A 26,790-nucleotide genomic window follows, 5' to 3' on the forward strand; every position below is an offset into this window, starting at 1 on the left:
TATACTGGATTTGATCGAGGAACGGAAGAAGAAATGAGGAGAACGGATGTTGCTTAATGTTTCTAATTTTCAACGATGCTCCCGAAAGATGGCTCACCACTGACTTTTATATGAATGCGCAGCACAGTGCAGGGGTCTGGGGAGCCTTATTTACCTCAGTATGCGCTCCGCGAGCCCGTATGCCTAGTCACAGTTCCATCCCCTCACCTGACATCACCTACTGCCTCTCCCCCACCTGGTACTCGATGATATATCTTCCTTCCCAAACCTTTTCCTTTTGCCGTCATGTCCGTTCAGTGGTTTTTGCCGTCCATAGCGACACACTTCCGCGTTGTGAAGTCTGTACAATATCCATGAGTGACCCGACATCTGATGAGCCCGGGGGCATTCCAACACTGGATGAAGAGACACTGCGACACCTCGAAAGGAAAGTGTATATCGTCGGCACCAACGAGTACCCTCTGACCCGTCTCGTGGGAGGGGGTTGGTTATTTGGTGGTTCTACAGGCAAGCTCGCGGTACATAGTGCTGCACGCTTGAATACCCTTTAGTAAATCGACTCTACTTTGATCCTTGCGGGCTGCTGATGCGGATGAATACTTTATGGAATTCTGTACAAGCGCAGGCTTCCTTGCCTGTAGATGACTCCCGCTGCTTGAGACGATAGGAAGTGTTATCAAGACCGGTTTCTGACTTTCAAGACTTTGCAGAGTGCCATGTTTTCAAGCACCTCCTTCGAAGCATCACCCGAGGTATCTCCGCAACCAACTGAGACCACGAGGTGCTCTCCCCCTCAGCAAGTTTCTTAGTTATATCCCCAACAGATAGTTGTGAGTTAAGACATCCTTACATTCTGGTAATTAATCGAAGTCTATTCAGTACTTTAGCTTACTCTAAGCTCAGATAGCTAGTTCAAACTCTTCTTCCTCTCTATATGCCTGGCTATGGCAAATGCTTCGTAGCAGAAAAGGCGAAACCCCTCATGAAAATCCCTATCTCACATATCCCGAACGTACCCCTGCTCCGACACCCCTCCCTTATCCAACACAATATAATACTCCGCATCCTTGATCGCCTCCAGCCGATGCGCGATGGTCACCACCGTCGACTCCCTCATCTCCTCGCGCAGGATCTGCTGGATCTCCAACGAGCTCTCATGGTCGATCGACGCCGTTGCTTCATCCAGAATAACGATGGGACTGCGCCGCAGCACCGCTCGCGTGAGCCCGATCAGCTGCCGCTCGCCCTGGCTCAGATTACGGCCTCCGGCTTCCACGGGCGTCTCGAGACTCCAGCTGTGGCGGCTGCAGACGCGCTTGAGCACCTCGCCGCATTCGGCGTCGGAGTACTCCCCCGTCGGGTCGAGGTTCAGCCGAATACTCCCAGGGAACAGGACGGGGTCCTGCGCGACAAACGTGACGCGGGTCCGCAGCGCCTGGGTCGTGACCTGCGCGATGTCCAGGCCATCGACGAGGATGCGGCCGGATTCGGGCCGCACGACGCTGAGCATCGCGACAGCCAGTGTGGACTTGCCGCTGCCGGTGCGCCCGATGATGGCCGTCGTGGAGCCACCAGGGATGCGCAGGGAGATGTTGCGGAGGGAGGGGTCGAGGTGCGGCGCGTAGCGGATTGTCACGTCCTCGAAGACGATGTCCTGGCCGAATTTGGGCCATGAGGCCGGAGGGTCAATCGTGCCGGGTGGTTCCTGCTCCACGTGCAGCAGTTCGTCGATTCGCTCGACCGATACAAAGTCCATTTGGAGCTGGCCGTATTGCTTGCAGAGGGCGTGGGTGGAGGTGACGAAGTTGTTGGCCGCGATCAGGACGAAGGCTGCCAGCCCCGGGCTGACGCTGGTGTACAGCGCGAGGACAGTAAGGCAGAAGGTCGAAGCCGCGGAAAGGCTCTCGAACCGGTACATGAGCCAGCTCTGCAGTGACCAGTAGAAGTGGTCCATGCCCTGGAATTTGTCGACGACAGCGATGACGCGGTCCTGGAAGCGGCTTTCGGCGTGGAAGGCGCGCACAGTGGTCAGGCCATGCAGAAGTTCGCCGAAGTTGGAGATAAGTGGGCTTAGTGAGACCATCTCCAGGCGTCGCAGGCTCTGCGAGGTGGGGAGGAAACGTCGGAAGATGAGGACAAAGGCCGCGGTGAGCAGAAGCGAGAACCCGAGAAATGTCGGGGTCACAGTTGCGATCACGGCGATCGAGGACACCCAGGTGATGGCTTGGAATGCGATCATTTGGAATTGTTCGCTGATGTTTCCGTCGACCACTCCAATGTCGGAAGTTAGTCGATTCATCAGTCGGCCCACCGGTGTCACATCGAAGAATCGGAACGTAGCGTTGCTCACCCGTACCATCACCTCCTCGAACAGTGTTCGGCCGGCGCAATAAACGATCACCAGCATCAGAAGCTGTGCGAGCAGAAGCATCAGGGACTGAAAGCTGGTAATGATCAAAAACGCTACTAGCCAGGGTTTCACATTCTCCTCTGGCGTGGGGAAGCCATTAAATGGGTCCCGCGGCGCCCAGTGGATATCGTTTGCCATCGTCGAGGCGGTAGTTAGTTCCGGACTGGAATACACACGATTGAGGTTCGATTGTCCGAAGAACAAGAGTATCTGCTTGTATGCCTCTCCCCACTCCTTGAGAAACCATGACTGGCCAACGGAAGACAAGCGATAGATTGTCAACACCGCAAAGAGGGCGAGCCACCAGCGGTATTTGCCAGCTTGGATGTACTTCCAGTACACCCGCGCCTGCACTCCCCATTCTGCTCTATGTTCTTCTTCTATGAACTTCGTGGGAATTGCAGCAGAGGCACCCTCGAGAGAAACTTCACCCTCGTTTGCAGTGTCTGTTCTTTGCGACAGAGCACTTTGCCGGTCATCGCTGCCATGAGACAACACATTCTGGTTAATTTCTACCGTAGCCTTCCCATTCTCGATGTGAACAATCTGGTCGGCAATTTCACCGACTAGGTGGGTTCGGTGGGTGACAAGAACCACAGTCCGGTTGCGCATTAGCGGACCCAGGAAGCATTTGTTAACAACTGCCTCCGCTGTGTTGTGGTCTAAGGCTGAAAGAGGATCGTCAAGTAGCAGTATCCTGGCTGAACTATACATCGCCCGTGCCAGAGCCACCCGTGCCTTCTGGCCCCCGGAGAGACCGATACCATTCTCACCCACGAAAGACAGGTCCCCATGCTTGAAGTTGGAGAGATCCGGTATGAGTGCACAAGCACCCAGCACCAGCTTGTAACGCTGTTCATCAAATGGCGAAGAGAATAGAATGTTATCCCTGATACTCATGCTCTGAAGCCATGGCGTCTGGGCACAGAACCCGACCATCTCGTTTGGGAGATGGGAGTTCCCTTCCAATCTATCCAGCTCGCCCAGCAGGGCTTGAAGCAAAGCTGTCTTGCCAGATCCCACCTTGCCGTGAATAACGGTCAGACCTTGGGGCACGTCCAGGTTGACATTGGAAAGTACAGGTGATAATTTCCCAGGCCAAGCAAATGTACATGATTCCAGTTTGATGAGAGAGGGGCGGTCAGCAGTAATTGGCGTTCTCTCTTTATCAGGCTCTGCCATGAAATCTTCGATTCTCTCCATAGCAATTGAGGCGTTTATGAGCACAGTGATGAGACTCGGAATATCTCTCAGTCGGGTTTCCAGCATTGTGAACAGTTGAAGAGCAGGAAAGATGATGTCTATGCGCAGCGGGTTTCCAGCCAGAAAAGTGTAAGCGTATAATGCGACCACGGGGAACAGCCCACTAGCAAGGGTGTTGATGAAGCGAATAAGCACGTTCCAAAGACTAGTGACAATTCGTAGATTCAACTCAGACTGCCTCGCGTCCATTACCTGACGAAGCCAATGGCTCTGCCAGCCATACCAACGCAAATGCCGCAGAGCCTCAACAAATTGGGAAGATATTTGGAGTCGAGCATCTGTTGCAAGGCGACGTACACGTTCCCAGCGAAGAAGAGTACGAGTGATAAATGCGTTAAGCGTCTGCGCAACCAAAATGGCTATAACTCCCAAAAAGCATGACGGCCCGAGGAGCTTCCAGATGAGAATAGTCGCAATGATAAGCCCCAGCGGTTTGTCAATCAAGGAGTCGATTTCCCAGAATCTCTGGGCTACTTCGTAAACGTCCCCGCGCAGTAGATTGAAGATCTTGCCCATGGAAGCTGTCTTCTTGATCTTCTCCTTGTGCGTAGCCCTTTTGGAGCGCGAGAAGGGCCACCACCACCTCTTTGATCGGCAATTCGATTCTGTCTCGTCATCCGTTTCTTCAGAAGGCTCAGCTCCATCTTCCTTCTCACTTATTTCCTGATCGAATACGTTCTTTCTCGAAAGTGCCTTCTCATAGACCATCATGATCATCTCGCCTCTACTCCGCTCATAGGCACGTCTCCCGTACCACAGATTGAGGACCTGAGCCTGTGCTAGCACCAGGCGAAGCACCAGACTCAGCAATGCATAGGTCAAAGCCGGCCTATTGGACGTGCTTCGATCCTTCATCGCCTGTAATAATTGCTGCAGCAAGACAGGGGTAGAGAAATCTGCATATTTAGTCAGCGACGCGCAGCCCCTCAGCGACAGATTACCAACCACAAAGCATCTGCACAGTAGAAATCGTCGTTATTATTAGCACATCAATTCCATTCGCTTGAAGTAACCTTCCTAGCACGGATCCTTTCAGTTGACGGAACTTTTCGTGCAGTCTCCGATGCTGAAACTCGTATCCCAGAAACCACACATCTTCCTCCTGCAATTGTTTGTTCCTGCCTACAAATATCAGCGGAGCCATCCAAGACACGCTCAGGAACTGCCAAAGTCGCAAGTTGTCCTCTGGGCTGCGGGAGTCGCTGGATGGCTGTTGGCCAACGGCGCTGATGTCGTCCTGCGGGAGACTGTGACTGCGAAAGGGCATTGCAAGGATGACCGTACAGCCGGCCAAGGCGGCAACAGCAGCCACATGGCGGGTGAAGAGTCTAGAGACATGATACATATCATCATTGATGAGATGTGCGGACTCCACTACCAATGCACTCAGAAAAAAGGCAAGCAGGGATGTAGGGCACGATCTCGGGCGCAGCACTGCAACCATGGCAGCAGCCACAGCCTGGTTCCTTGTCAGCGGGCGGGATTTCATCGCGAACCATTGCTTTTCCCACGTACCCAGGATACAGGTAATACGATGCTGATCAAAGACCCGCTGAGGATGACGCTGGTCAATTCAGCGAGGAATCCAATCATTGAGATGGCGAACAGGGCTACAACCCAGCCGACCCGTTGCTGTGGCCGGTCTACGGGCAGCTCTATCGATGCTGGCTGCTCCTGAATGAATGGATGCATCCATTTGGGACATCTCAGCAGAACTCCATGTGAGAGCAAATGGCTCAGTGCAATGACCAAAATAACTATCGCCGGTGCAAGGAAGAGGTACTCCAAAGCACAGAGCGACGGTCGCGCGTGGGGAGAGTCCTGTGGCGGAATATGTCAATAACGGATATTCGATACAAGGATTCGATGAGATATCAGCGAAGCTTACCCAGAGCCAATGGCAGGAACTAGCATCTCCATCATTCATGTCTATCAGCATCAGAATTGACCACCTAGTGACTGAGTTTGGGTAACACAAGACACTAAGGTTGAAGGAAGTAGTTTAGCCATCTCTCATCTCACCCACCCTAGGCTAAGGCGGCCGACTCCGCACCGCCTACTGTTGATGCCTCAGGCATAATACCCGAAAACAGACTAGCACTAGTCGATCCAGGATCCATGGAGGTACGTCTCTCGCTCCGATGCTTAAATATTATTTCTTTGTCGTGAAGAGACTATGAATTGATATGGAAATGGTTCTGCAGTTCCGGAAACTGCTGTCACCATTTACTCTCTTCTGTGGTTTCTGAAACCCTCTAGTAAAACCAAGCTAATCCATATATAGACCAGATCATAATATTAGTATTCATAAGTTCTACTATAAAATATTGTAACCAGTCAAGTTACAGTACTATATATTAAAAAGCTAGTGATTATAATTAATATATTATATATAACTAAAAACTGAAATCTAGTACCTAATTAGATATTAAGGAAAGATATAACTCCGTACTTCTAATAAAAAATAATTTGTGTTAGATACTAAATACAGTTCTTAAATATCTAATATTCTAACTATATTTAATATCTCTCTGTTATTAAGAATAGTAAAGGAACTGATTATTCGGTCATAATCCAGGGTGAGATAAGCAAGAACCATCCAGTCCCAATGTTGTTCGAGGTTTGTACCTTGCAGTAGTTTTACGCTGGTAGGTAATAGCTAAGGTCTTCTACTAGGACAAATTTTGTATTACAGTTATTTTAGTCTGTATGGATAGTATACTAGACTTCTGCTAGGATCTCCCCAGCGCTGCTGCTTCCGAATGTGCCGTATATCATGATTAGAAGATTATAGACTAAAAAAGACTGGATACAGAGTTCTGGTGTTTAAATTCCAATCACTATTATATCTAGGTAGCCGCAGTCGATCTGGCGGTGTGACGATGTAGAGTACCTCTGATTAGAGTAAAGAAGACTGCGGAGCTGACTGGTCTCGTCGGATAGGTTAATAGAATCGCCATATGCTGCGATTGACTTTGTTCAATCATTCTGCCAGGAGTCCGGGACAGATTTACGCGCTTGCTCATTAATATGATTAGTTCTGTTCCAGTCTTAAAACATTTATTGCATTATAATCTGAAACAGTACAGCTTCTGATTATCGATAAGTGATCAACCCACCAAGCAAACAACCGAGAGAAGGTGTAATTTGCTGAAACGCATAATCAGAAGCTGCGCATTGCTTATCACTTCCTCTTAGATATTCAGAGACTAAACAACACCATCACAATATAGTACTGTATAAGATCCCTATTAAAAAGCACTACCAATCACAATCGAATCCCCTTTACAAACTTCTCCATCCCTACCAACCCGTCGGGCACCATCTCCCTCGCCCTCTGCACCAACACCTCTTCCTCTTCCCCGACAACTCCAAAATACCCAAACGCCTCAAAGAACCGAAACATATTCACCACACAGTCCGCCACTGCAGCAACCGGCGGCAGGCACCTCCGGAACATCTCCTCCCCTACAGTCTGATAACGCACCTTCTTCCCTGACGCAACCCCCACCATCTCTGCCACCTCCTGGAAGGAATACACGCACGAGGCAGCCGCTAAGCTTTGTCCTTCGTACGTTTCTGGATTCTTCAGGATAAGCCCCACGAACTTCCCCAAATCCGCCACGATATCAATCCAGGGAATCTTGGTATCAGGCTTGATAACATTTATCATGGTGTATTCATTATTATCATCATCACCTCGTGGCGCCATCATTCCCCGAGGCCCCTCGAGATTCTGCATAAATGACGCCGGCACCACAAACGCACTCCTAATCGGCAAACCCCGGATGAATGCCTCCACTTCGGCACGTACATCAAACGTCGGCACAGGGTATTCTCCCTGCGAGACGACACGGGCATGCGTTGCCGAGCTCCAGATCAGGTAGTCGGCCCCGCTGGCGACGGCGGCGGACGCGAGGGCTTGGGCTTGACGGGTTTCACGAGCTGCAAAGTCCGGCTCGCTGAAGACGGTCTGCGTCATGGCAAAGATCGTGACTTTTTTATATCCGCTGGTGGTGGGTTCCAGAAGGGATTGGAGGACGGAAGGGGAGGAGTCGAGGTCCCCCCTGACGAGCTCGAGACTTTGGGGATACTGGCCAAGGAGGGCTTGAGCGGCGGGCTGGGAGGGGTCACGGGTGATGGCGCGGATGGTGTATTGAGTGGAGAGGTCAGGGTCGCGAAGGACGTGGGAGATGACGGAGCGGCCTTGTTGGCCAGTGGCGCCAAAGATGACGAGTAGGTGGACTGGGTTGGTCATTTTAGGGTTTTTTCTTCTTAGTTGTTGAGTAGGTGAGCTGGTGAGAGAGATGATGCTGAGTGGCTTTCTGGTCGGTGTTTATTGCTTGAGAAGCTGGGAGGAGCAGTTGTTCATTTTATCGGCCTTCCGATGCTGGTTTCTATATAGGATCGATATACTCGGGGATAACGCGAAGTATATCCTGACTTAATTCCGAGAGGTTAGCCCTCACTTCCGGACTGCGAGTTTCATTCGTCTCGCACCAATTGGATTGGAAGATAGTTGGACTCCTTGTCCTTGGGGCTAGGTCGATAATAGCTTTCTCAATCAGTAAGAAGCTTGATTTCTCACCTTGGTGGGCAGTACGGACATAGAAGCTGCGGAGACCGGGTGGGTTATCTGCGCTAAGATCATCTTAAATTTCCCCTTAACATAATTAACATAATCGACGGGCGAACGGGTTATTCGGGCGACCGTGTCACCTCTCCAGCATCTTATTTCTCTATTATTTTACAGTGTTCTTTAGTATTTATAGACTATAAGAAAGACCTTTCTGTTTTATTCCTCTTGCAAAATATTTTATATGTGTATATCCCACAATGATATATATAACTCTTTTTTCTAAGTCTACTTACATGTACTTGTGAGATAAGAATAAGTTGCAGTCAACCGCAGGCTGTTCACAAAGATAGCCTTGCTTGTAGATATCCTCGCGCGATTTCTCATTTGCATAAACAGCCTCCACTTATATAAACAGCCTCGCTTGTACAACTATTCCTTACTCAAGTTCTTACTCACATAAACCACCTCACATGCATCAACGGCCTTACTCGCCTTGGCCACCACGGCGAAAAGGACTGCCACGACCGCAATTCCTCACTCGCATACAGCCTTGCTCGCATGAACCGCCTCGCTCGCATGAATCCTCGGATAAGTCCTCGCTCGTAGGAAGAGCCTCTGACGACGCTCCTCAAGGGCTCACCCCGACTGCCGCCCACCGCCTACCTAGTTCCGCACATATAGCCTCACGTAGCAGAATCAACCACCATTTCACCTCTTTCGCAGGTGTCATCAGCCTCACTCAGACAAATAGCCTTACTCGCGCCTGCCTTGGCTGAGGGCTGCTCACAAGTCACCGGATGGCCAGGACCTCGCACTGTACGAATCAGCCAAGCATATGAGATACGTTGCTTGATTTCTTGTTTCCTGTAAGTGAGGCGAGGCCCAAGAGCATTCATGTACTGAAAGTGAAAGATTGAATATAGTCACGTGGTATTAGTGTCATCGTGAATTTGCATTAATGCTGATCTGAATTTTGAAAGGAAATTAACCATTTCATCTTCATCGGAACCGAGAACTTCATGTCAAGCCTCGTCATTAGTACGTCTCGTCACCTGTAGTCTGCTGCTGACCAGCCGGCATACTGGTTCTGTGTACCACGCGAACCCACCGCCGCCTTCTCCACTCGCCCATTCCTCCGGTATTACCTCTTTCTTCATAGTCTTGCGAGCGTTCCTTGCCCTTCTTCTTCTTCGCAGACGCCTTTCTATTACTGGCGGAATCGCGAACCGAATCACTCCCAAGCCCAGATGCCACGCCATTGTCATCTGTGACGAGAGCAGGAGGCAGATCCCAGACCCAACCCCCAATCTCTCCACCCTCTGCTTGGTCTTCAGCACTTCCCGGTACCTCGAAACCGACCCCCGTGATCATGCGCTCGACCACCCACTCGCGACAGTCTAGATCCAGCTCCCACTTTTTGCCCTTCCATGCCCAACCGCTCGGGGGTTGGACGTCTTCGAAGAACCGGCACCCCTTGGGACGGTCGCCTGCGATGCGAAGTGGCGAGAGTGGGTCATATGGCATCGGGCTGAACAGGAAATGGTCCCATTGAGAATCGGCATATGGTGCCAAAGAGCGATACTGAATCTCAAAGACTTCGACCTCGCGTTCTTCGGTGTCAGAATCCAGGGAGATATTGGCCAAGGAGCCTATCATGGACATGGCACTAGAGGAGGAGGAGGAGGCAGGTAGTGGAACTCCAGCAGCGTTGGCCGCACTCCTGAGTTGTTTCTCGGCCATGGACTCGGTTCCTGAAGGCTGCGAAGAGAGGTCCGCTGTGACAGCCTGGACAAAATGGTTAAAACGAGGATGCAGGGAAAATACAGCTAGATTACCGCCCGCCAGAAAGACCAAGCGCCAAGGAACAAGGTGGGCAGTCAAGAACAAAAGAGCGACAACGAGCAGACACAGTAAGAACACCGCTGACGAAAGCTTCTCGTCGGAGAAATTGGTCACAGGTGCAAAGGCGGAAACCATGGCGTCGTGGGCATCGGAGAAGTCCGCCATGCAATTCTGCAGATCCCGCATGTTCATGAAGAAGTCCTTCGAGGTCTCTGAGGCTGGCTTGATAGTTTTCGCAGGTGCCAGAGCCGGGCCGTCGTACGAGTAATAGGGCATAATACTTGAGGTAGATGTTGACGGAGGGGGAGGGTGCCGCGCCAGAAATGCAGGCACCATGATGAAGAAAAGAAGGATAGAGATAGGAAGTAATACGAAGAGGTGTGGGTTCAGGCAGATAAACGAATAGATGAAGAGAAACGAAAGCGTGTGGGAGGTTTTCTTCCAGCTGAACAGACGCTCAACCTGGATTTGAAACGTAAAGATAATTCCAATTCTGCATTTACCCTTAGCATGTTTAGTAAATTAAGGCTGGGAGATTTAGTATTGTACCTTGCATTGAACCTGCGAAAGTTGTTTGCCATGAGAGGTAGGCTGAAGGCTGGCCGCTTGGGGTCTGCGGCGAGAGACTTGTCTGACAATGATTCCTTATCGGCATCTTCTGTAGGCACTACCTGCTCCAGAATTCTATGAACAGATGAGTAAGTGGGAAAGCTGAGAGTGTTGCGAACAGATCAAAGGACATACTTGGAAAATAGCCTGTCCTGCAGAGACCGCCCAGCCCCCGAGACTGATCGCTTGTGCCCCCCAGCTCGCGGATGCTTGGTATCATTTTTCTGCTTGTCGGAGAATATGACAGGTATAGGCTCATCGCGATTGACGATGGGTTCTGCGATAGTGTCATCCATGACGATTCATCAAAAAGGACGCTTTTGCTGTGATCAAGTCAAGTCAAGTCAAGTAGGAAGAGCATCTCCAATGGAGGGATGTGGAGAAGGGAAGGGTGAGGTCACAAGAAGTTGCAGCAGCAGCAGAAGCACATGCAACACACATGGCTGAATGCCCAGATTTTGGGGTCACTCCGAGCTTATCGGGCGGGAGCTTGTATTGTATGGATTGTACTCAGTATGGATTGTATGAACAGGGTCAGTCAGTCACGGACGGGTATTGCGCAATACGATCATTACGTAGAGTAGTAGAGGACGGAGTGATTACCACTGGGCATCGGGGCGATCCCGCCAAAACGGTAACTAAGGTGGATGTTTGGGTTGTTTGCAGCCATGGAAGCAGGCAAAAAGGAGCAGGGGGGCACAACTAAAGAGGTCTGAATGGGTCTCGGGCTCGAAATTGTTTACCACCTCTTTATTTTTCCATATCAATCCATCCTCTCTCAGTCTCTTTTTCTCCTAACACACATTCATTCCCCCCCCCACTTACTGTCTCAGGCATAGAAGTATAGGGGATTTTCGTTGTTGACCTGTACTCTTTTTCTTTTCTTCTATCACATCACCCATTCTTTTCTCTTCTTCTTAACCACCTTCCTATTTTCTCCCGTGTCGGGCACACTCCGTGTTTGCGCTTTCTCATTCGGAGTGGTTGCTTAGGTATACACAAGCCCGTACGTAACTTTCTTCGACGCCAAGTCTGGCAGCGAACAACCTACTGCTGCCCCAGGCAGAGTTTCTTCTCTGCAGCACAACGCTCGTCTTTCCTCTGGGATTTTTGCTTGCCCGAAAAGGGGCCCCCCAGAACCGCTTTCGCAGACAGAGGTTTCATCTGTGGTTTTGACTCGGTCTAATCGACTACGTACCAGTTCCCTTCGTCGCCCAGCCCGCAGCAGACACCGCTGTTCTTGACCCCCGCAATGGACCGGTAGCAACCGTTGATGGGTCGCGCGACGGTGTTGATCAGGGTTCTGCTTGGTTTGGACACCGAAAAAAAAAATAATAACATTCGCCTTCTACTCCTGAATGCCATTGCGATTGGGCTTGCCCTTGCATCCCCCCCGCTAATTCGCTTCCCCAACCTCTCGCCTCCGGTTGATCTACCTACCTGTCGTCCGGAGCTCTCCCGGTCGCAGTTCGAGGATGATGCCGGAAAATCCATCTTCTCAAGACACTCCAGGAAAGGGGCACTTGCGCAAAGTTCAATCGAGGTCGTCGAGCCCGTCTAGAAATGATGGCTCATGTCCAGAAGGTAAAGATACTTGATCAAGATTGCAATCGTCATTGTCGCTTGCAGGTGGTTCTTTGTTGACCACGGCTAACCCATTGTCACTCGCTTGAACAGAAGGACCCACGCGCAGACGGTTGCAAAAGCACTCTTCGACCTCTTTCCTTTCCGAAACCTCGTCCCACTCGTCCAAATCCATTGCCACAACCCGAACAAGTGTAATGAACCGGAGGAGGTTGTCTATTCGCGATCAGAAAGCGCCGCAAGGCCCACGACCACAGGATCCTTCACGAACAAGGTATTATCGCCTCAAGCTCTCAGTTGCCTCTCCCCCACCTTCCCGCTATTTCGACTTCAATTGTGAAACCATTTGCCTCCAGCTTTATGATCTCCAATCACGCATGTTGATACTAATTTGAATAACATGTAGCAATACACCCGGCTCGTTCTTCCACTCCGGAAACTCCTCGATCGATTCCACAAATGACTCGACGCAGAGCAACAATTCCCGCATTAGCCTACGGTCTACCAGTATCGGAAATTTAGCGAAGGCAGACTACAATCAGATGCCCTCCCAAAGTACCGAGTTCCTTCCCTCGGTCAACTTCGACGACATGCAGAATAGTATCGTCGGCGAATCGCAGTTGAAGTACTTCCCCGTTCCTGGAACTACTGGTTCAGGGTATGAGCCAAATTGGACGAATGGCAGTACCAATGGGGAGGGTACACGCTCCAGGAGCAATTCTATCCGGCGGAAAAGCGTGGTTAATTCGTCCAGCGAATCGGTGTCATCTCGTCCATCAGCGACTTCTACTACGACAGGTCGTAATCGTCGCCAAAGCCTTGCTCAACAAGCGGGCCCGAATGGTACAGCTTCGCGTGCCCCGAGGAAGTCCATAGGTCCGGCCTCATTACCATCAACCGTAACCGGGAGGCGGCAGAGCCTGTCTGCGAGGAAAGCGAGCGCGGATACCACTCGTACAGAGCAGACCAGCTATCTCCGTCCCCGCACGCAGCAATTCGATCTAAGTCGAACCGAAGGTACGAAGCTTTCCAGCAACGCGCGGAATATCAAGGCAAAGTCGCTTCAGCCACCGTTGCGAGAGCCCGACGATAAATACTTGACAGCGTCTGGCCCAGCAGAATATTCTCGGTCATCATCGACTAATGCAGTTCGAACACCAGTTAAAAATGCGGCAGCCGCTCCCAATACTCCAGCCTCGTCCTGCAAAAGAGTCTCGGTCATGCCCCCACATGTACATGGTCTTGGAGCCCGTACCATAAGCCCTACCGATGCGCGTCGGGCTAAACGTATGTCAACAGCTCCTTCGACGCACCCTACGCCCTTTACACCTCCGATCCTAACAGAGCCCATGCCTGTCCGACCTCGCTCGACCGCGCAATCGCCATCGCATATACCTCGAAAGAGTGTCACTCCGTCCTCAAACCGAACCACCCCTGATCCGAATCGCAAGTCGTACAGTTCCGGCCTGTCGCTCTCATCAACCACAACCTACAACTCCGTAAGAAATTCAGCTGGCTCACTGCAAAACCGCCTATCACACAGTTCGTCAACATCCCGATTACCTACTCCTAAGACCCGCTCCGAACCGAACCCGCCTGATGAGGAGGTCCCACCTGTCCCTGCGATTCCCAAAGCCTATGAATCCCCTAAGGGTGATTTTGAGCCGCCGAATTATGTCACTCCGCGCAAGCCAAGCTTAAACATGGAAACAGGTTCCAAACCTAAATTCGAGTCAGAACCGGATAACAACCTGACCGCTACAATTTCGACGGAGGAGGACGCCCCCAAAACAAGAGAAGGACGCGCGATGAAGACTCCTGAATCCAAGCCTAGAACCTCCGCGCTTCTTGGGAAAAGGAACCTTCAACCTCTCAAACTACCACCTTTGAATCTGCTTCCCCTTGGCACACCCATGACAACCAAGATCGAGGCATTGCGAGATCGTGACGATGATCTGACAGTACACACACCATCCGCTCAGATCGCATCCAAGACACCGAGTACTCCCCTGACTGCCTCCAAGGCCAACTTTTTCTCGACGGTTGAGGATGATGATCTTTTGGCAGTTACACAAGCGAGAAGCAGCACGTCACACTTCGCGCTGAGTACTTCATCAACCGCCTCAGCGTTGCGAACCGTCAGCGGATCCAGTGCTCTTGCAGGGTTTGACAACACGCCGACTAATGCAAGGACAGTGTCGCCTTATGTTGCATATAGCCTACCGAAAAGCAACAGCGAACATACAGGCTTGAAGCAGAAAGTCAGTGACGACTATTCGCCCAAAGCAATTCAGTCGTACAAAATGGCTGGTCCTCGACCCCAAACACAGTCTTCTGCTTTCTCATCGAACGCTGAGACGATCAGCCAGCTCTCAACGCCCTCCGACCCGGAGAACAACAGTATATCGAGCTCATCCCTTCGTAACAAGATCACAATGACCCGGAAGCGAAGCAGCTCTAAGACTCAGACAGGGATTGAAGCCAGCAGCGATCTCGTCAAACATGACCCAATGCCACTCCCGAAGATTCCAACTTCGTCGACCTGGAACAACCTCACCAGTATCAAGACTTCCAGCCCCACGCTTAAACCAAGCTATCTCAAGTCCCGACGGCAAGCATCTGTCTCGAAAGCCTCTGGCCAGACACTGAGGAAGCCTAGCTTCAGCAGTGATCAGAGTCTTGCCTTGGAACCGAGCCCTTCCAATGACTCCAATGACAGTGACCCTCCCGTTCCTCAGCATCGGACTGCAAGCTCAATCTTTTCGCCGGTTCACAGGATTATCAGTTCGGCTAAAGCCAGCGTGGCTTCTACTCCAGCTCCCCCACCTACCAGCGATCCCAATGTTGACCCCGATGTTCGTGTTGCTGACGAAGAGATGCGCAAACTTGGCAGTAAACGCAAAGACTTTGAGACGGCCGCCAAGAATCTGGATGATCTACGTCGCAAAGCTAGTCCCAAGGAGCGTGTAAGCCCAGCGCAGGCTTTAAGGATTGCAAACCTAAATATTTTCGAGCGAGGAGAGATCATCGACTTTAAAGATATCTTTTTCTGCGGCACTCAGAATGCCAAGAAACACGTTGGTGATCTCTCCGTCCAAGCCAATTTTGGCTACGACGACGATCGCGGTGACTACAATATCGTCATTGGGGATCATCTGGCATACCGCTATGAAGTGATCGATGTTCTCGGTAAAGGAAGCTTTGGTCAGGTAGTGCGATGCATTGACCACAAAACGGGAGGTCTTGTTGCAGTCAAGATAATCCGCAACAAGAAGCGATTCCACCAGCAGGCCTTGATCGAAGTCAACCTTCTTCAGAAACTAAAAGAGTGGGATCCTCAGCGTCGGCATAACGTGGTCAACTTTACTCAAAGCTTTTACTTCCGTGGCCATCTTTGCATCTCCACCGAGTTGTTGGGAATGAATTTGTACGAATTCATCAAGGCTCACGACTTCAAGGGCTTCTCTCTTAAGCTCATCCGCCGGTTCACTAAACAAATGCTGAACACGTTGGTGCTGTTGCAGGCGAAGAAGGTCATTCATTGTGATCTGAAGCCGGAGAACATCTTGCTGTGTCACCCATTGAGCTCTGATATTCGGGTCATTGATTTCGGCTCCAGTTGCTTCGAGAATGAGAAAGTGTATACATATATCCAGAGTCGATTCTACCGTTCTCCCGAAGTCATCCTTGGCATGTCATACGGTATGCCCATTGACATGTGGAGTGTAGGGTGCATTCTTGCCGAGCTGTTTACTGGCTACCCTATCTTCCCGGGCGAAAATGAGCAGGAACAGCTTGCCTGCATTATGGAAGTGTTCGGACCTCCGGAGAAGCATTTGATCGAGAAGAGTACTCGCAAGAAGTTGTTCTTCGACTCGCTGGGCAAACCGAGGCTTACGGTTTCTTCAAAGGGCCGAAGGCGTCGTCCCAGCTCCAAGGAGCTCCGGCAGGTTCTGAAGTGTGACGATGAAGCCTTCCTTGACTTCATCTCCCGCTGCCTCCGGTGGGATCCTGCCCGTCGACTGAGTCCCCAAGATGCACTTCGTCACGAGTTTATCACTGGTATCAAGCTGGCTTCGCGTCCGAGGCAATATACTTTGACGAACAACTCGCCAGCGAAACGGGTAATCTCGTCCAACCCGTCCTTGGGACGTCCTCTTCCAGAGCCACCTGTGGCCGGCTTGAAAGGCGGCACTCTCGCCCGCACTCGAGACGCCTCGGGCACCTCCCCGGTCAAGCCCGCTGGGAAGCGTCACTCGACTGTGAGCGGGCTCCCGCCGTCGACGCCCGCCAAGCGAAATACGAGCATTAGTACAGGCACTCCTGGATCCGCTTTGCCCCGTGTTGCGGCTAGAAGTATCAGTGGTAAGCCTGATCTCGCAACAGCGGCGGCTGTGACCAGCCTGGTAAGTGAATCTTCCACTGTGAAACACCGAACATCTCGCAGGATGTCGACTAACTCAGTTCATAGAGGACCAAGTGAAGCAGGCAATTTCATCTAGATTTTTTTTTCTTCCCCTTTCTGCCTCACTTCTTTGCATATCTGTAATAATAATTGTTTGATTACCAAGGTTGCATAAAACGGGCTTCGACACATAAGAGGTTCTGCGTGTCCCCGTTCGTCATGATTGAGATTTTGAAACTTTGTCCGAGGCCCGCCCAAGAGAAGAGGAAGCGAACGGACCAAGAGTTTTTTTACCTTATACCCTTAATCGAGCATGTGCATGCTTTTCCACCATGACCTTTCAGATTTGTTGCAAAGTCCTCTTTCAAGCATGTTTGTTTCTCGTTTGTGTGGTATTCGTCATGACCTTGAGGGCCCCTCTTAGTGTTCTGTTGTCAAAATCTTTGCATGCATATGTCAGCATCTTCTTTTTGTTTCCCTTACACTTTTCATATGTCACTCTTTTTCTTATTGTCTGTGATGACCCTGGGGTGTTTTCTTGGGTGGGATGAAGACTTTGATTGGACAGCTAAACGCCCCCCCCCCCTTCCCCCAACCTGTATATCTATTTATCTTTATCTCGAAGACAATCTCGAGGATCGATACCCGGAATTGTACACCCGTGGTTTTGTCTGGCTGTTCACCTCCTGCAGTGTTCGGAAGGTGTGACTGGAGTGAGACGGTAGGACTTAGACAGTTGCTACTACTAGTACATTACTATTATATGACCACCTTGTGACTGGTGCTTCTGTATACTACTTCGAGCACGTGATCTTCGTCTACAAGTACGTACAGTTTGTATATACTGCTGCTTGGGTCTGGTTGTCATGCACATTGTGCATTTTCGAGGGCAATACATGACTTCCACCTACATTTCACAGACATACGCCTGGGAGTCGATGCAATTAGTCCGATCCAACTGACGAATCGCAACTCTGACAAAGATAATTGATGATGAACTGCAGTAAGACAAATGGCATTTCTAAAGCATATTTCAATATGTATCCCGGATTTCTTTTCATCTTGATGCTTTCATGCTAAGAACCAACGCAGCGCTCCATTGTGAACCGTCAATTAATCCTCCGCGAAATGCCGCCCATTCAGCATCCCCTCGGACTTCTCCCGCCGCCGCCGGCGGAGCAACTGGCCCGCCCAGCCGGCCATCTGATACAGCCAGCCGCCGGTGACCATGACGCCGGAGACGGTGTTGACGAGGCGCATCAGCAGGGCCAGGAAGCTGGAGCGCTCCTCGCTGACCAACAGCAGGATGGGCTCGATGTTGTACTTGAAGAAGATGCCGGGGATGAAGTAGGGGCTTTCCGGCAGAATATCGGCGGAGCTGGTGGCGGCGTACTGGTTTGTAATGACCAGGTTCCGGTTGGCCCTGGCGTTTTGTGGACTGGTGTAGATCTCCTGGAGCGCGGCGGTGCCCTTGGAGTAGATGGTGGGCACGACGGAGAGGAAGTACTGGTACTTGTAGTAGTGGTGCTCGGTGGCGGCGATAGTCTTGTCGAGCGGGTTGAGGAGGGTCGGGTAGTGCGGGCCGAAGGAGAGTTCGGTGATCATGTGGGTGAAGTTGAAGACTTTATTCCCGCTCCCTCATTGTCAGTATAACGCTGTACTAGCTTTGGTGTTTGGGGATGCGGGCGTATGCTCTGCTTAAACTAAAATCGGTGATGGGGGGAAACGCACCATTATGATCCAAATGCCCGCCCTGCGCATCATGATACCCGTGGCCGCGCGCCGTGATATGGAAATCGCCCTGCACCTTGTTCCCCTCCAGACTGCCGAAGATGCGGCACGAGTCGACGCTGTCGCCCTTCCGCAGGCGCGGGCCCTTGGGGAATTTCCTCCGGGAATTGCGGCGCACCTCGCCCAGCACGTGGTGGACGTGCGCGTCGGCCTCCTGCGCCGCCAGCCGGTCGGGCTCCTCCTGACTCAGCGTCTGGTACTCGTGCAACGACGCGCGGTTGCGCTTGTCCGTCCACAGCTGCCAGCTGGTGCGCTCGCGCTGCAGCAGCTCCCCGGCCAGGATGCGGTCGCCCGAGGCGTCTTGGATGTTGACGTGCAGCGTGTCGCAGGGCATGCGCACGACCAGGTCCAGGTTCAGCTGCAGGTCGTGCGAGACCCCCTTCTCCACGCTGAATTGCTGGGTTTCCGTGCCCCGGAGCCAGGTCCGGAGTTCGGAGACTGAGAAGACTGTGCAGATCAGGAGGATCAGGACCGTCCATTGGCCGCCGCGGCGGGACGGGGCCGTGTATGAGGTTTTGGTTTTGGCTGAAGGGAGGGTACTGAGTTAGTTGGAGGTCTGTGTGGATGGTTGGTTTGAGGCGGGTTGTGGTGGTTGGCGCATGGGGTTGCTGGCTGGCTAGCTAGCTAGCTCCACAGATATCTGATTTGTAGAGCAAGATTTGTCAGGCAGAAAAACTCACGAAAAGCATCAAACGTCTTCAAGCCGCCCTGCAGCTGAGACTTCTCGCTGAACGCATCCTCATTGAGGCCGTGATCGGCGAACCCATTCATCACGAAAAGCTTCCGTGTCGGAGGCAGACACACCCGTCAATGGACAAACAAGGGCGAACGTTACCCGGTCAAGGCATTAAATTAGCAGACACACAAAGAATAAAAGAGAGCGACAGTAAGACCAAGCCCTTCGCTCTCCAGGGCAGATGGCGGTTATAGAAGGTTGGGCAGAGGGAGGGAAAGGAGGGACGAAACAATGAAACGGGGATAGATGATGGAAGAAAGGCCAAGTAGGCCGAATTGCGCGGTGCAACTCCGCACTCCTGCGTGGAGCACCGCCGCCGCGCTTATCGATAGCACACCTACACTTCAACTTACTGGAAAGGGTTACTCCCAAATCTTTCAAGGTTAGACTCACTTACTTCCAGTTTGTCCTGGTAGGCACTCCCCCACTCTCCCTTACAATGTGGCAAGCCAAATGAACAAAGGTAACACAATGGTATAATGAATAGTCGGCACGCATCTGCACGTATCTGCACGTAGACATCTTTAAATCTCGAAAATCTCGCCCATCCCGACGCCGGCGCCCTCCGCCCCAGCCCGACTGTCCACCAGATCCAACCGCCAACCATGCCAGTCCCTGAGCTTCCTCTTGATCTCGCGCACCCATTCCACCCGCTTGCGAGCCTCCTCTTCTGCCTGCGCACGCGCGAACTCCGCCTCATCGAATTCGTCATCCAGGTTCTCTTCCGACAGAAGCTCCAAGCTACCGTGTGTCCCAGCGGGCTGCTGGTTCGACGAGGCGCGGCCTCGGTTCCCGTAGAAAGTGTTCCCGCCCGTGAACGCGGCGATCCCACTGCTAAGCACAGTGGAGAAGGATGAGTGCTGCCCGTGGGATTTGCTCTGGGCCATGCTGCGGCGGCGAGCGTGGTCGGCCGATGATCCGCCGATCAAGTCGACATCGTCAAAGGTATTCGCCGCCGCCGCAGTCGCGGAATCGGGGTCCCCGCTGAAGGAGGGGTGGTAGTCGGCTCCGCCGGCGAGCTCCTCGCGCTTCTCCTGCCATACACCGCGGCGGAGATCGAAGACCTCCCCTTCCAGATCACGGATCCGCCGCTGCAGTCGAGAGCGTTCCTCGTCCTCGAGTTCGTCGAGAGCATCGTCATCCGCGCCGCCGGCCTCGCGCTTGCGAAGGGTCTCCTGCTCCTCCTTCAGGCGGAGGTTCTCGTTCTCCACGGTCGCGAGTCGCTTGCGCAGGACCGCGGCCTCCTTCTCCACCTTCTCGCTCTCGCGCAGTCGTGCTTGGTGACGGGATTCGGATTCGCGGTGCAGGTTGCCCATGGCTTCGAGCTTCTTCTCCAGGGTCTCGATCTTCTTCTCCGCGTCGGCCTTTTCCTGCTTTAGCTCTTCCACTTCCCGCTGGAGGCTCTTGATCAGAGTCTCGCTGGAAGTTTTGTCGACGCCCTCTTTGACCGCCTTCTCCGAGGCACGAGTCAACGCCGCCTTGGTATCCGCCAGCTCGCGCTGAGACTTCTCCAGCGCGGTCTCGCCGGTCAAGAGCTTCTCCTCCAACGCCGCGATCTGGGCCTCATGTGCGCTGCTCGAAGTCGACTGCGACGAGAGCTGCGCGCGCAGATTTGAGATCTCCAGCTCCATGGCCTCGATCGTCGCGGCCTTGGACTCGAGTTGTTTCAGCAGATCCGCCGGCGGCGACTCGGACTGTCCCGGCGCAGACACACTGGCGTTGTTGCGGTGCGTTCGCGTTTGCAGGTGCGAGTTCTGTCTCTGTAACGAAGCAATCTCCGCTCTCTAAGTAGACACAAAACCCCACGTAATTAGTCAATCAACTCCAATCCCAATCCGACAACCCTTTCCCAGGATAAGAAAATAAAAGTAACTCACCAACTCCTCAATCTCCGCAACCTTCTCCTCCGCCCTGCCCAACTTCTCCTTCAACTCCTCAGCATCCACACTCGCCTCCCTCAGATCCTCCAGCTGATCCTCCGACTTCTTCCACCGGCCCGTTGCCTCCTCGCGCTCCTTCTCCAGCCGTTTATTCTCCCGCTCCAGCTCCTCAATCCGCGCCGACTGCTTCCGGTACACCTCTTGCACCGCCTCGCCGTCCGCACTCAACGGCGGCAACGAAGGCGACTTGAGCATGCCCCCTCCTCCCCCTCCCCCTCCTCCTCCTCCCACGGGCGCGGACGGCGACGGCGACAGCGACCCCTGCGATACCGAGCCTTTCCGGAACGACGACGACCGCATCTTCGACTGAATTGACAACGAAGGCTGGCGCCCGTGGCCGGCGGGACGAGTCAGTGGGGCGTCGAGTCGGGTCGTCCCGGGCACGGAGGGCGGCGCTTCTTCGCTATCTGGCGACATCGTGATGGGTGCGTCGGGCATCGGTTCGGTGCTGGGGGATGCTTGTGGGAATTCTGCTGCTGCTACTCCATCTTCGAGTTCTGCTGTTTCCCCCGCTTTTGTCTCCTCCTCCGCCGCCGGTGTAGGTTCCTTTGGTTCCTTTGGTTCTTCAGTCGTAGTGGTAGGCTCCCCTGGTTCCCCGGTCGCAGGTGGCGTCTCTGCGGCTACTGGTTCTGGTTCCGGTTCAGGCGCAGCCTCGGTCTCAGCAGGTATAGCAGCGGCGGCGTCGGCGGCGGTGCTGGCGGTATCATCAGCAGACTGGGCGTCTACTCCCTCCGCCCCCACCGGAGTATCCGAAGCTAATACCGGCGAGGTTTCAGCAGCAGCAGCAGGAGGTGTATCGGGTGCCGCCGCTTTCGACGAATCGGTGCTGCCCGCAGCTTTCTTGTTGGCTTTCTTCTTCTGCTTCTGGAGCTGAGCGACCTATTCCCAACCCAAATCAACAAAGTTAGTCCATGTACAAGTCATCCCACAAAATCAATTTGTCGTAGACTCATCATTTGTGAGGGGGGGGGTCTCTGGACATGAATTGCGGGCGCGGTTGGACGGGGGCCACAATCCTCCGCGGAGGTGACGGCCATCGCGGATGATCTCGCAGGACAGGAGCACATAACATACCCGTTTCTTGGCGGCTGCCAACTTTTCAGCTTTGATGCGCTCCTCGTCGTCAGCCATAATGGGGCACAGGATGGATCGGGGAGAGGAGTGGGTGTAGGTTGTTGTAGGGAGGGGAGGAGAATGGTAGTGGATATGATGAATGTTGTTCGGAACGGACAGCTTGCCCGCGCACGGACCACTTGGGGTCGGGCTGCCGTCCTCACTATCATTATGTACTATACAAGTTCTTGGTGAAGTGGATTTAATACCTGTTTGTTACTCATTTTCACAACAGAAAATGCATTATGTCGAACTGAAACTCCCATCAACGCAAGTCAAATTATATTAGATACACGAACTGAACATTAAGACCATAGGAATGCCGGCGTGGAGCCTGCCCTTCGCGCCGCGCCGGGCCACGCAGTGCCTGATTGTTGTCATCATCATAACGGCCGTTCGCAATTATTAGGGGCCAGATCCGTTCCTTCGCCAGTTGTAACGCCCCTAGCCTATGTAAATGCAGGTTGAATGCAGTGACAAAACAAACGCCGAAACACACAGAAACAGATCAACACGATTGACCGAACGTAGTAGGGGAGGATCGAGCGGCAAGCCGAACATGATCGAGGTTGAAGAATCAGAAGCAGCGCAAAAGGCTGCGGAGGTGCGGTCAAAATCAGCAGAACACAATTAGACCTCCATTGAGTCGGCGATTTCCTCGCTCATCGCCCGAACGGTCCCCTTACTGCCGGACCGGGATCGGAACTCCTCGTCGCTGAGCACATATGGATCGTACTCGTCTCCAGCATGATGCGACTTCGAAAGATACTCCTCGTCACTTTCACTGTCGAGCTCTACGCCTTCGCCCAGCCAATAGCGAGCCCGCTTGCTAGAGCTGAGTTCGGGGGTCAGATATCCGTCATCATATGTGCGCTTCGTCGTGGGCGTAGCCATTCCCTCACTGGGGGTATGACTCAATATCGGGATGGCTCGGAGATAAAGATAGCAGACCCGCTTGCGAAGCCGGTTGAAGAAGAAATAGTGGAGACTCCAGATCGCTCCGTCATCGGCGTCTGACGGATCCTCCTCCGGCGAGTAGGAATACAACGAGCACTCTTTCAGCGACATATGCTCATTAATTACTCCCCACATTTTCGGCCCCCATGTAGCGGATGCACCCGCGTTGTAAGATCCGGAGACGGTCACAGGCGATGGGGGTGTCAGGTCAATGGCTTCGCGCGGTCGCAGGTTGAACAACGTGGAGTCGATCGTGTTCATAACCCTCTTGAGATTGCGCTCGCGATGGAAATCAGACGGGCGCAAAACATGTGAGAAGTCGTAGTCGGGATGGCTGGCATTCAAAGTTGCGATCAAGTATGCAAAGGTTCGGCGGCTGGAGTGTTCGCTCAGGGGGCCAAAGGGACTGGAGCGGGACAGGTTGAGCGACGCAGCCGCGTCGGATGCATTCGGCGGCGACAACGAAGCCGACAGGCGAAGCACAGATTCATATTGCGACTCCAACGATTGCTCAATATTCCTGTACAACTTCCGATCCGCTCGGGCGGCCTTGGTGGTATATAGGTCACAGCCGCCAACGATATGACAGTCGGCGGTGTCGAAATTCAGCGAACTCGTCACGTCCTCAAACTCGGGCAAAGGAAGGAACTATTCAAACAGAGAGCTTGATTAGCGATCAATATTCCGTAGAGAGCATTTTGGATGGCACGGCAGGCACCACTGTTGTACCTTCATCTGGGGCCAGATATGCGGTGAGCGAATGACGTAGATAAGAATCACGATGAAAGGTGATGAGATAGGAAGTGAGAGAACAGAGTATCAATGTGGCTGAAGAGCACCGATTGCGACAGTAGAAATAAGGTGAATTCCTCAACTATTTGGAATCACGGTGCGTTTGTTGGTTGGTTCTTTGTCTCCTGAGACGTCACGCAAGCAGCGATAAGGGCAGTGAGCTGGCAAATGGTACCCAAGCTACGCTGGCAGGGTGTGAAGTGGAAAATCTGGCGATTAATAGGCAGGAGTTGTAGGCCAAATTGGCATAGTCGTGGAGAAAAGATGAAATAACGAAAGAGATGGAGGAATGGGGGATGAGAGGTGTCGCAATGATACGGCACTTGGGGGGGGATCGCCTGGCCGGGGTGTCGCGTTGTTCCCCGGAGGGGGAAGGCCCCGGTCACGTGGAGGCAGTGCGGCCAGTGATATCACGCACTTTCCTCACGGGTCTTGCGGCTGAACCACGGATTGCCCCAGACTGGCCAACCCAGACTTGCCCGACTTTCCGACTTTCCTGTCTTTCAGATCAACCCTTCCTGGGAAAGGTGGCCGAGCAATTCCTTGGATTCCTGAAAGACGAGCACATAAGTGTCAATGGGGTGGTATTAAATTAGTCGGAAAAATGAAAAAAAAAAAAAGAAAAGAAAAGAAAAGAAAAGACAAGGAAATAGGTCGCGACAGTAGAACACAACGCCTATAGTACGTCCAACGCCGACAGAGCTGGCCCCCGGGGGCCAGAAAATCATGATTTATCCCAAACAAGAGAAACACGGAAACGCTTAACTGCCTGAGAAGCTTCTACATGATCTTCGTAACCACATCTTCCTCGACCTGAGGGGGGGCATTAGCATATATAAGAGAAGGCGACCTGAGGTGATAGGCCGGTGTAACGGAAATAGGAGGGCGGATGTGAGGATTTGCGAGGTAATATGGATAAGACGAGAGGATGCCACAGCGATGGGCAACCCGAGGCGTGACATGGCTCAGCGAAAAGGGGCACCGGGTCCGGGAAACGGATTGAAGACGATCATGACTGCAGAGCAGGTTTCATGAGATGAAGCTTGAAGGGTATATACGTATACGTATATACCTTCCAGCTCTGCATCTCCTTCTCACTTCCCTGCCCGGTGGAAAGGGGGACAGGGATGAAAACCAAAACAAGTATCAACGTACCTCCATGTCTTCCAAGCTGTCCTGTTGACTGATACACCGGAGAACATTCTTCTTGCTACTCTCCTGCATCTCGCCTGCTAGCAACAGCTCGTCCAGGATGAAGTATGCTTTCTGGAAGTTGAAGATAATGTCCAGTTCACAAACATTTCCGTAGTACTTGTCCATCTGCTCGACGTAGCGGTGCACGACCTCGAGGGTGATCAACTCGTTATCGGTGGATGCGCAGCCGGCGATGAAGAAAAGGGAGGCATAGCGACGGTAGACGACTTTGGTGTCTGTTGAGAAGAGAAAGAGCGAGACGAAGTCCCCAGGTCAGAATTCGGAGCTGCGGAGTGGTGTGGCTGGGACAAAAGGAGGGGGAGCTTGGATGCGATGACGACAAACCTTTGTATTCGAGGAAATTGCACATGCGGGTGCGACGCGACAGAACCAGCTGGGTCACATCCTTGATGATCTTGGCCTTCTCCTTGGGGGAGAGAGTGGTGAACCATTTGGCAAGGCGCTGGGGAGTGGGAAATTTGTTTCGATTAGTCCGCGATTCCAGCCAGGTCAAAAGTTGGGTGGGCCACGAACCACTTTGCCTTGCCGTGACAGGAGGATCAAGTAGCTGGGGGGAACATGGTTAGCGGCCTTTCCGAAGAGAATCGACTTGGATCAATCTCACTGGATTGCCATTGTTCGTTAGATTGAGAGGTTGAAGTTGGGAGGAGGTATGGTATGGAGGGGAAAAAGAGAGGAGCTGAGATCGGGGTAAGAAAGGCCACGAGGTGGAAGGGAGAGGGAGATTCCGCCGCCTCTGGAGAAATTCTTGCACGGGCCGCACCGGTGCCCCGCCGTTGCTTGCTTGCCCTCATTGTTGTGACTGCTCGAGGTATTCACAGTAGACACTCTCAATTAGAAGACAATTCAATAATGTCAGGGTGAATTGCTAGAGGCACTATTGAGTGATGGCTGATTTTTTCGATGATGCATGCACCAATCGACCCGAGCCAGCTCCCTTCCCAATCGAGACTCTTTCACCATTGGGAATCAGTTAGTGGAGGTCATATCAGCAGATAGCATATTATGATAACACAGTAGTGTATTATGTTCGGCTAATCGGTTCAGTAAGTAGGGAGCCTATACCACGAATGCTTAAGGCTCCCTCGACACACTATCGTCATAATGACTGCTAATAATCATACATTTGTTTATACAACACTGTTGAGATTCGTCCTCGGTCGTTATGTTGGAGGAAGCTAGTATTATACTAAGAATAGCAAGGATAAATTAATTCATATCTCGATTTCGACAGTAATAATATGATGCTATATATAAGAGACATAAAAGGTTACTAGTAAAGAAAACTGCTAGCTAGAGTAAATGAGGTATCAATTATATAACCACTGATCTTTTTTCGCTTCACAGCCAATCCACCAACACAATACAAGAGCACTGACGGACAATGGGACTACTCAGGTTGTGATTATAGTGCACAGAATAATATCTGCTAACCACTATGGGGCTTTTTAGACATGCTGGAGTACATAGCTGCTTTAGCCTCTCCGCTGACATATTTTTATATTACTGGAAGTTGGAGCAGTTACCTACTGCTGCGTGAATCTGGGCATCAAT

At 52.2% G+C, this 26,790-nt stretch overlaps 7 protein-coding genes across 7 annotated transcripts; 2 read left to right on the forward strand and 5 right to left on the reverse strand.

Moving 5' to 3' along the window:
• Positions 1-883: 883 nt before the first annotated feature.
• On the reverse strand, positions 884-11,110 carry BO82DRAFT_318260 (uncharacterized protein). The gene is made up of 8 exons (XM_025632641.1): positions 10,839-11,110; positions 10,644-10,778; positions 9,295-10,587; positions 8,542-8,631; positions 5,562-5,655; positions 5,189-5,494; positions 4,619-5,132; positions 884-4,569 (listed from the first exon to the last, which is right to left on the reverse strand). The coding sequence occupies exons 1-8, from the start codon at positions 10,997-10,999 to the stop codon at positions 998-1,000; spliced, it is 6,165 nt and encodes a 2,054-aa protein (XP_025488289.1). The 5' UTR covers positions 11,000-11,110; the 3' UTR covers positions 884-997.
• A 1,226-nt stretch (positions 11,111-12,336) lies between these two features.
• BO82DRAFT_167878 (putative protein kinase) lies at positions 12,337-16,955 on the forward strand. The gene is made up of 4 exons (XM_025630316.1): positions 12,337-12,561; positions 12,694-13,304; positions 13,449-16,693; positions 16,759-16,955. Exons 1-4 carry the CDS (start codon positions 12,485-12,487, stop codon positions 16,768-16,770), a joined length of 3,945 nt encoding a protein of 1,314 aa, XP_025488290.1. The 5' UTR covers positions 12,337-12,484; the 3' UTR covers positions 16,771-16,955.
• On the forward strand, positions 16,956-17,460 carry BO82DRAFT_167879 (uncharacterized protein). The gene has a single exon (XM_025630317.1). It carries the CDS (start codon positions 17,140-17,142, stop codon positions 17,398-17,400), a length of 261 nt encoding a protein of 86 aa, XP_025488291.1. The 5' UTR covers positions 16,956-17,139; the 3' UTR covers positions 17,401-17,460.
• A 204-nt stretch (positions 17,461-17,664) lies between these two features.
• On the reverse strand, positions 17,665-19,459 carry BO82DRAFT_343515 (endoplasmic reticulum-Golgi intermediate compartment family protein). The gene is made up of 3 exons (XM_025633624.1): positions 19,164-19,459; positions 18,424-19,008; positions 17,665-18,314 (listed from the first exon to the last, which is right to left on the reverse strand). Exons 1-3 carry the CDS (start codon positions 19,252-19,254, stop codon positions 17,806-17,808), a joined length of 1,185 nt encoding a protein of 394 aa, XP_025488292.1. The 5' UTR covers positions 19,255-19,459; the 3' UTR covers positions 17,665-17,805.
• A 223-nt stretch (positions 19,460-19,682) lies between these two features.
• On the reverse strand, positions 19,683-22,334 carry BO82DRAFT_343520 (uncharacterized protein). The gene is made up of 3 exons (XM_025633625.1): positions 22,234-22,334; positions 21,097-22,038; positions 19,683-21,003 (listed from the first exon to the last, which is right to left on the reverse strand). The coding sequence occupies exons 1-3, from the start codon at positions 22,288-22,290 to the stop codon at positions 19,744-19,746; spliced, it is 2,259 nt and encodes a 752-aa protein (XP_025488293.1). The 5' UTR covers positions 22,291-22,334; the 3' UTR covers positions 19,683-19,743.
• A 197-nt stretch (positions 22,335-22,531) lies between these two features.
• BO82DRAFT_357683 (RNA polymerase III-inhibiting protein MAF1) lies at positions 22,532-24,096 on the reverse strand. The gene is made up of 2 exons (XM_025636082.1): positions 23,959-24,096; positions 22,532-23,877 (listed from the first exon to the last, which is right to left on the reverse strand). Exons 1-2 carry the CDS (start codon positions 23,962-23,964, stop codon positions 22,903-22,905), a joined length of 981 nt encoding a protein of 326 aa, XP_025488294.1. The 5' UTR covers positions 23,965-24,096; the 3' UTR covers positions 22,532-22,902.
• A 979-nt stretch (positions 24,097-25,075) lies between these two features.
• Positions 25,076-25,966, reverse strand: BO82DRAFT_167909 (AP-1 complex subunit sigma). The gene is made up of 4 exons (XM_025630318.1): positions 25,841-25,966; positions 25,750-25,783; positions 25,561-25,678; positions 25,076-25,451 (listed from the first exon to the last, which is right to left on the reverse strand). The coding sequence occupies exons 1-4, from the start codon at positions 25,849-25,851 to the stop codon at positions 25,168-25,170; spliced, it is 447 nt and encodes a 148-aa protein (XP_025488295.1). The 5' UTR covers positions 25,852-25,966; the 3' UTR covers positions 25,076-25,167.
• Positions 25,967-26,790: the final 824 nt, after the last annotated feature.

This window comes from Aspergillus uvarum, assembly GCF_003184745.1.
Source record: "Aspergillus uvarum CBS 121591 unplaced genomic scaffold BO82scaffold_60, whole genome shotgun sequence".
NCBI lineage: Eukaryota > Fungi > Ascomycota > Eurotiomycetes > Eurotiales > Aspergillaceae > Aspergillus > Aspergillus uvarum.

Excerpts from the sequence above, each read along its gene's own strand:
- BO82DRAFT_318260 (XM_025632641.1), bottom strand. The coding sequence starts at position 10,999 with ATGGATGACACTATCGCAGAACCCATCGTCAATCGCGATGAGCCTATA. Across the intron at positions 5,495-5,561 it reads GTTCCTGCCATTGGCTCTGG|GACTCTCCCCACGCGCGACC; the intron begins GTAAGCTTCGCT and ends ATTCCGCCACAG. Across the intron at positions 5,133-5,188 it reads TCGTATTACCTGTATCCTGG|GCTGTGGCTGCTGCCATGGT; the intron begins GTACGTGGGAAA and ends ACAAGGAACCAG.
- BO82DRAFT_167878 (XM_025630316.1), top strand. The coding sequence starts at position 12,485 with ATGAACCGGAGGAGGTTGTCTATTCGCGATCAGAAAGCGCCGCAAGGC. Across the intron at positions 12,562-12,693 it reads CAGGATCCTTCACGAACAAG|CAATACACCCGGCTCGTTCT; the intron begins GTATTATCGCCT and ends AATAACATGTAG. Across the intron at positions 13,305-13,448 it reads CGATCTAAGTCGAACCGAAG|TTAAAAATGCGGCAGCCGCT; the intron begins GTACGAAGCTTT and ends TTCGAACACCAG.
- BO82DRAFT_167879 (XM_025630317.1), top strand. The coding sequence starts at position 17,140 with ATGCATATGTCAGCATCTTCTTTTTGTTTCCCTTACACTTTTCATATG.
- BO82DRAFT_343515 (XM_025633624.1), bottom strand. The coding sequence starts at position 19,254 with ATGAATGGGTTCGCCGATCACGGCCTCAATGAGGATGCGTTCAGCGAG. Across the intron at positions 19,009-19,163 it reads GAAGACGTTTGATGCTTTTC|CCAAAACCAAAACCTCATAC; the intron begins GTGAGTTTTTCT and ends CCCTCCCTTCAG. Across the intron at positions 18,315-18,423 it reads CGGGCATTTGGATCATAATG|TCTTCAACTTCACCCACATG; the intron begins GTGCGTTTCCCC and ends GCGGGAATAAAG.
- BO82DRAFT_343520 (XM_025633625.1), bottom strand. The coding sequence starts at position 22,290 with ATGGCTGACGACGAGGAGCGCATCAAAGCTGAAAAGTTGGCAGCCGCC. Across the intron at positions 22,039-22,233 it reads TGGCAGCCGCCAAGAAACGG|GTCGCTCAGCTCCAGAAGCA; the intron begins GTATGTTATGTG and ends GGTTGGGAATAG. Across the intron at positions 21,004-21,096 it reads TTGCGGAGATTGAGGAGTTG|AGAGCGGAGATTGCTTCGTT; the intron begins GTGAGTTACTTT and ends GTGTCTACTTAG.
- BO82DRAFT_167909 (XM_025630318.1), bottom strand. Across the intron at positions 25,679-25,749 it reads TGTCACGGCAAGGCAAAGTG|CGCCTTGCCAAATGGTTCAC; the intron begins GTTCGTGGCCCA and ends CCCACTCCCCAG. Across the intron at positions 25,452-25,560 it reads CAATTTCCTCGAATACAAAG|ACACCAAAGTCGTCTACCGT; the intron begins GTTTGTCGTCAT and ends TCTTCTCAACAG.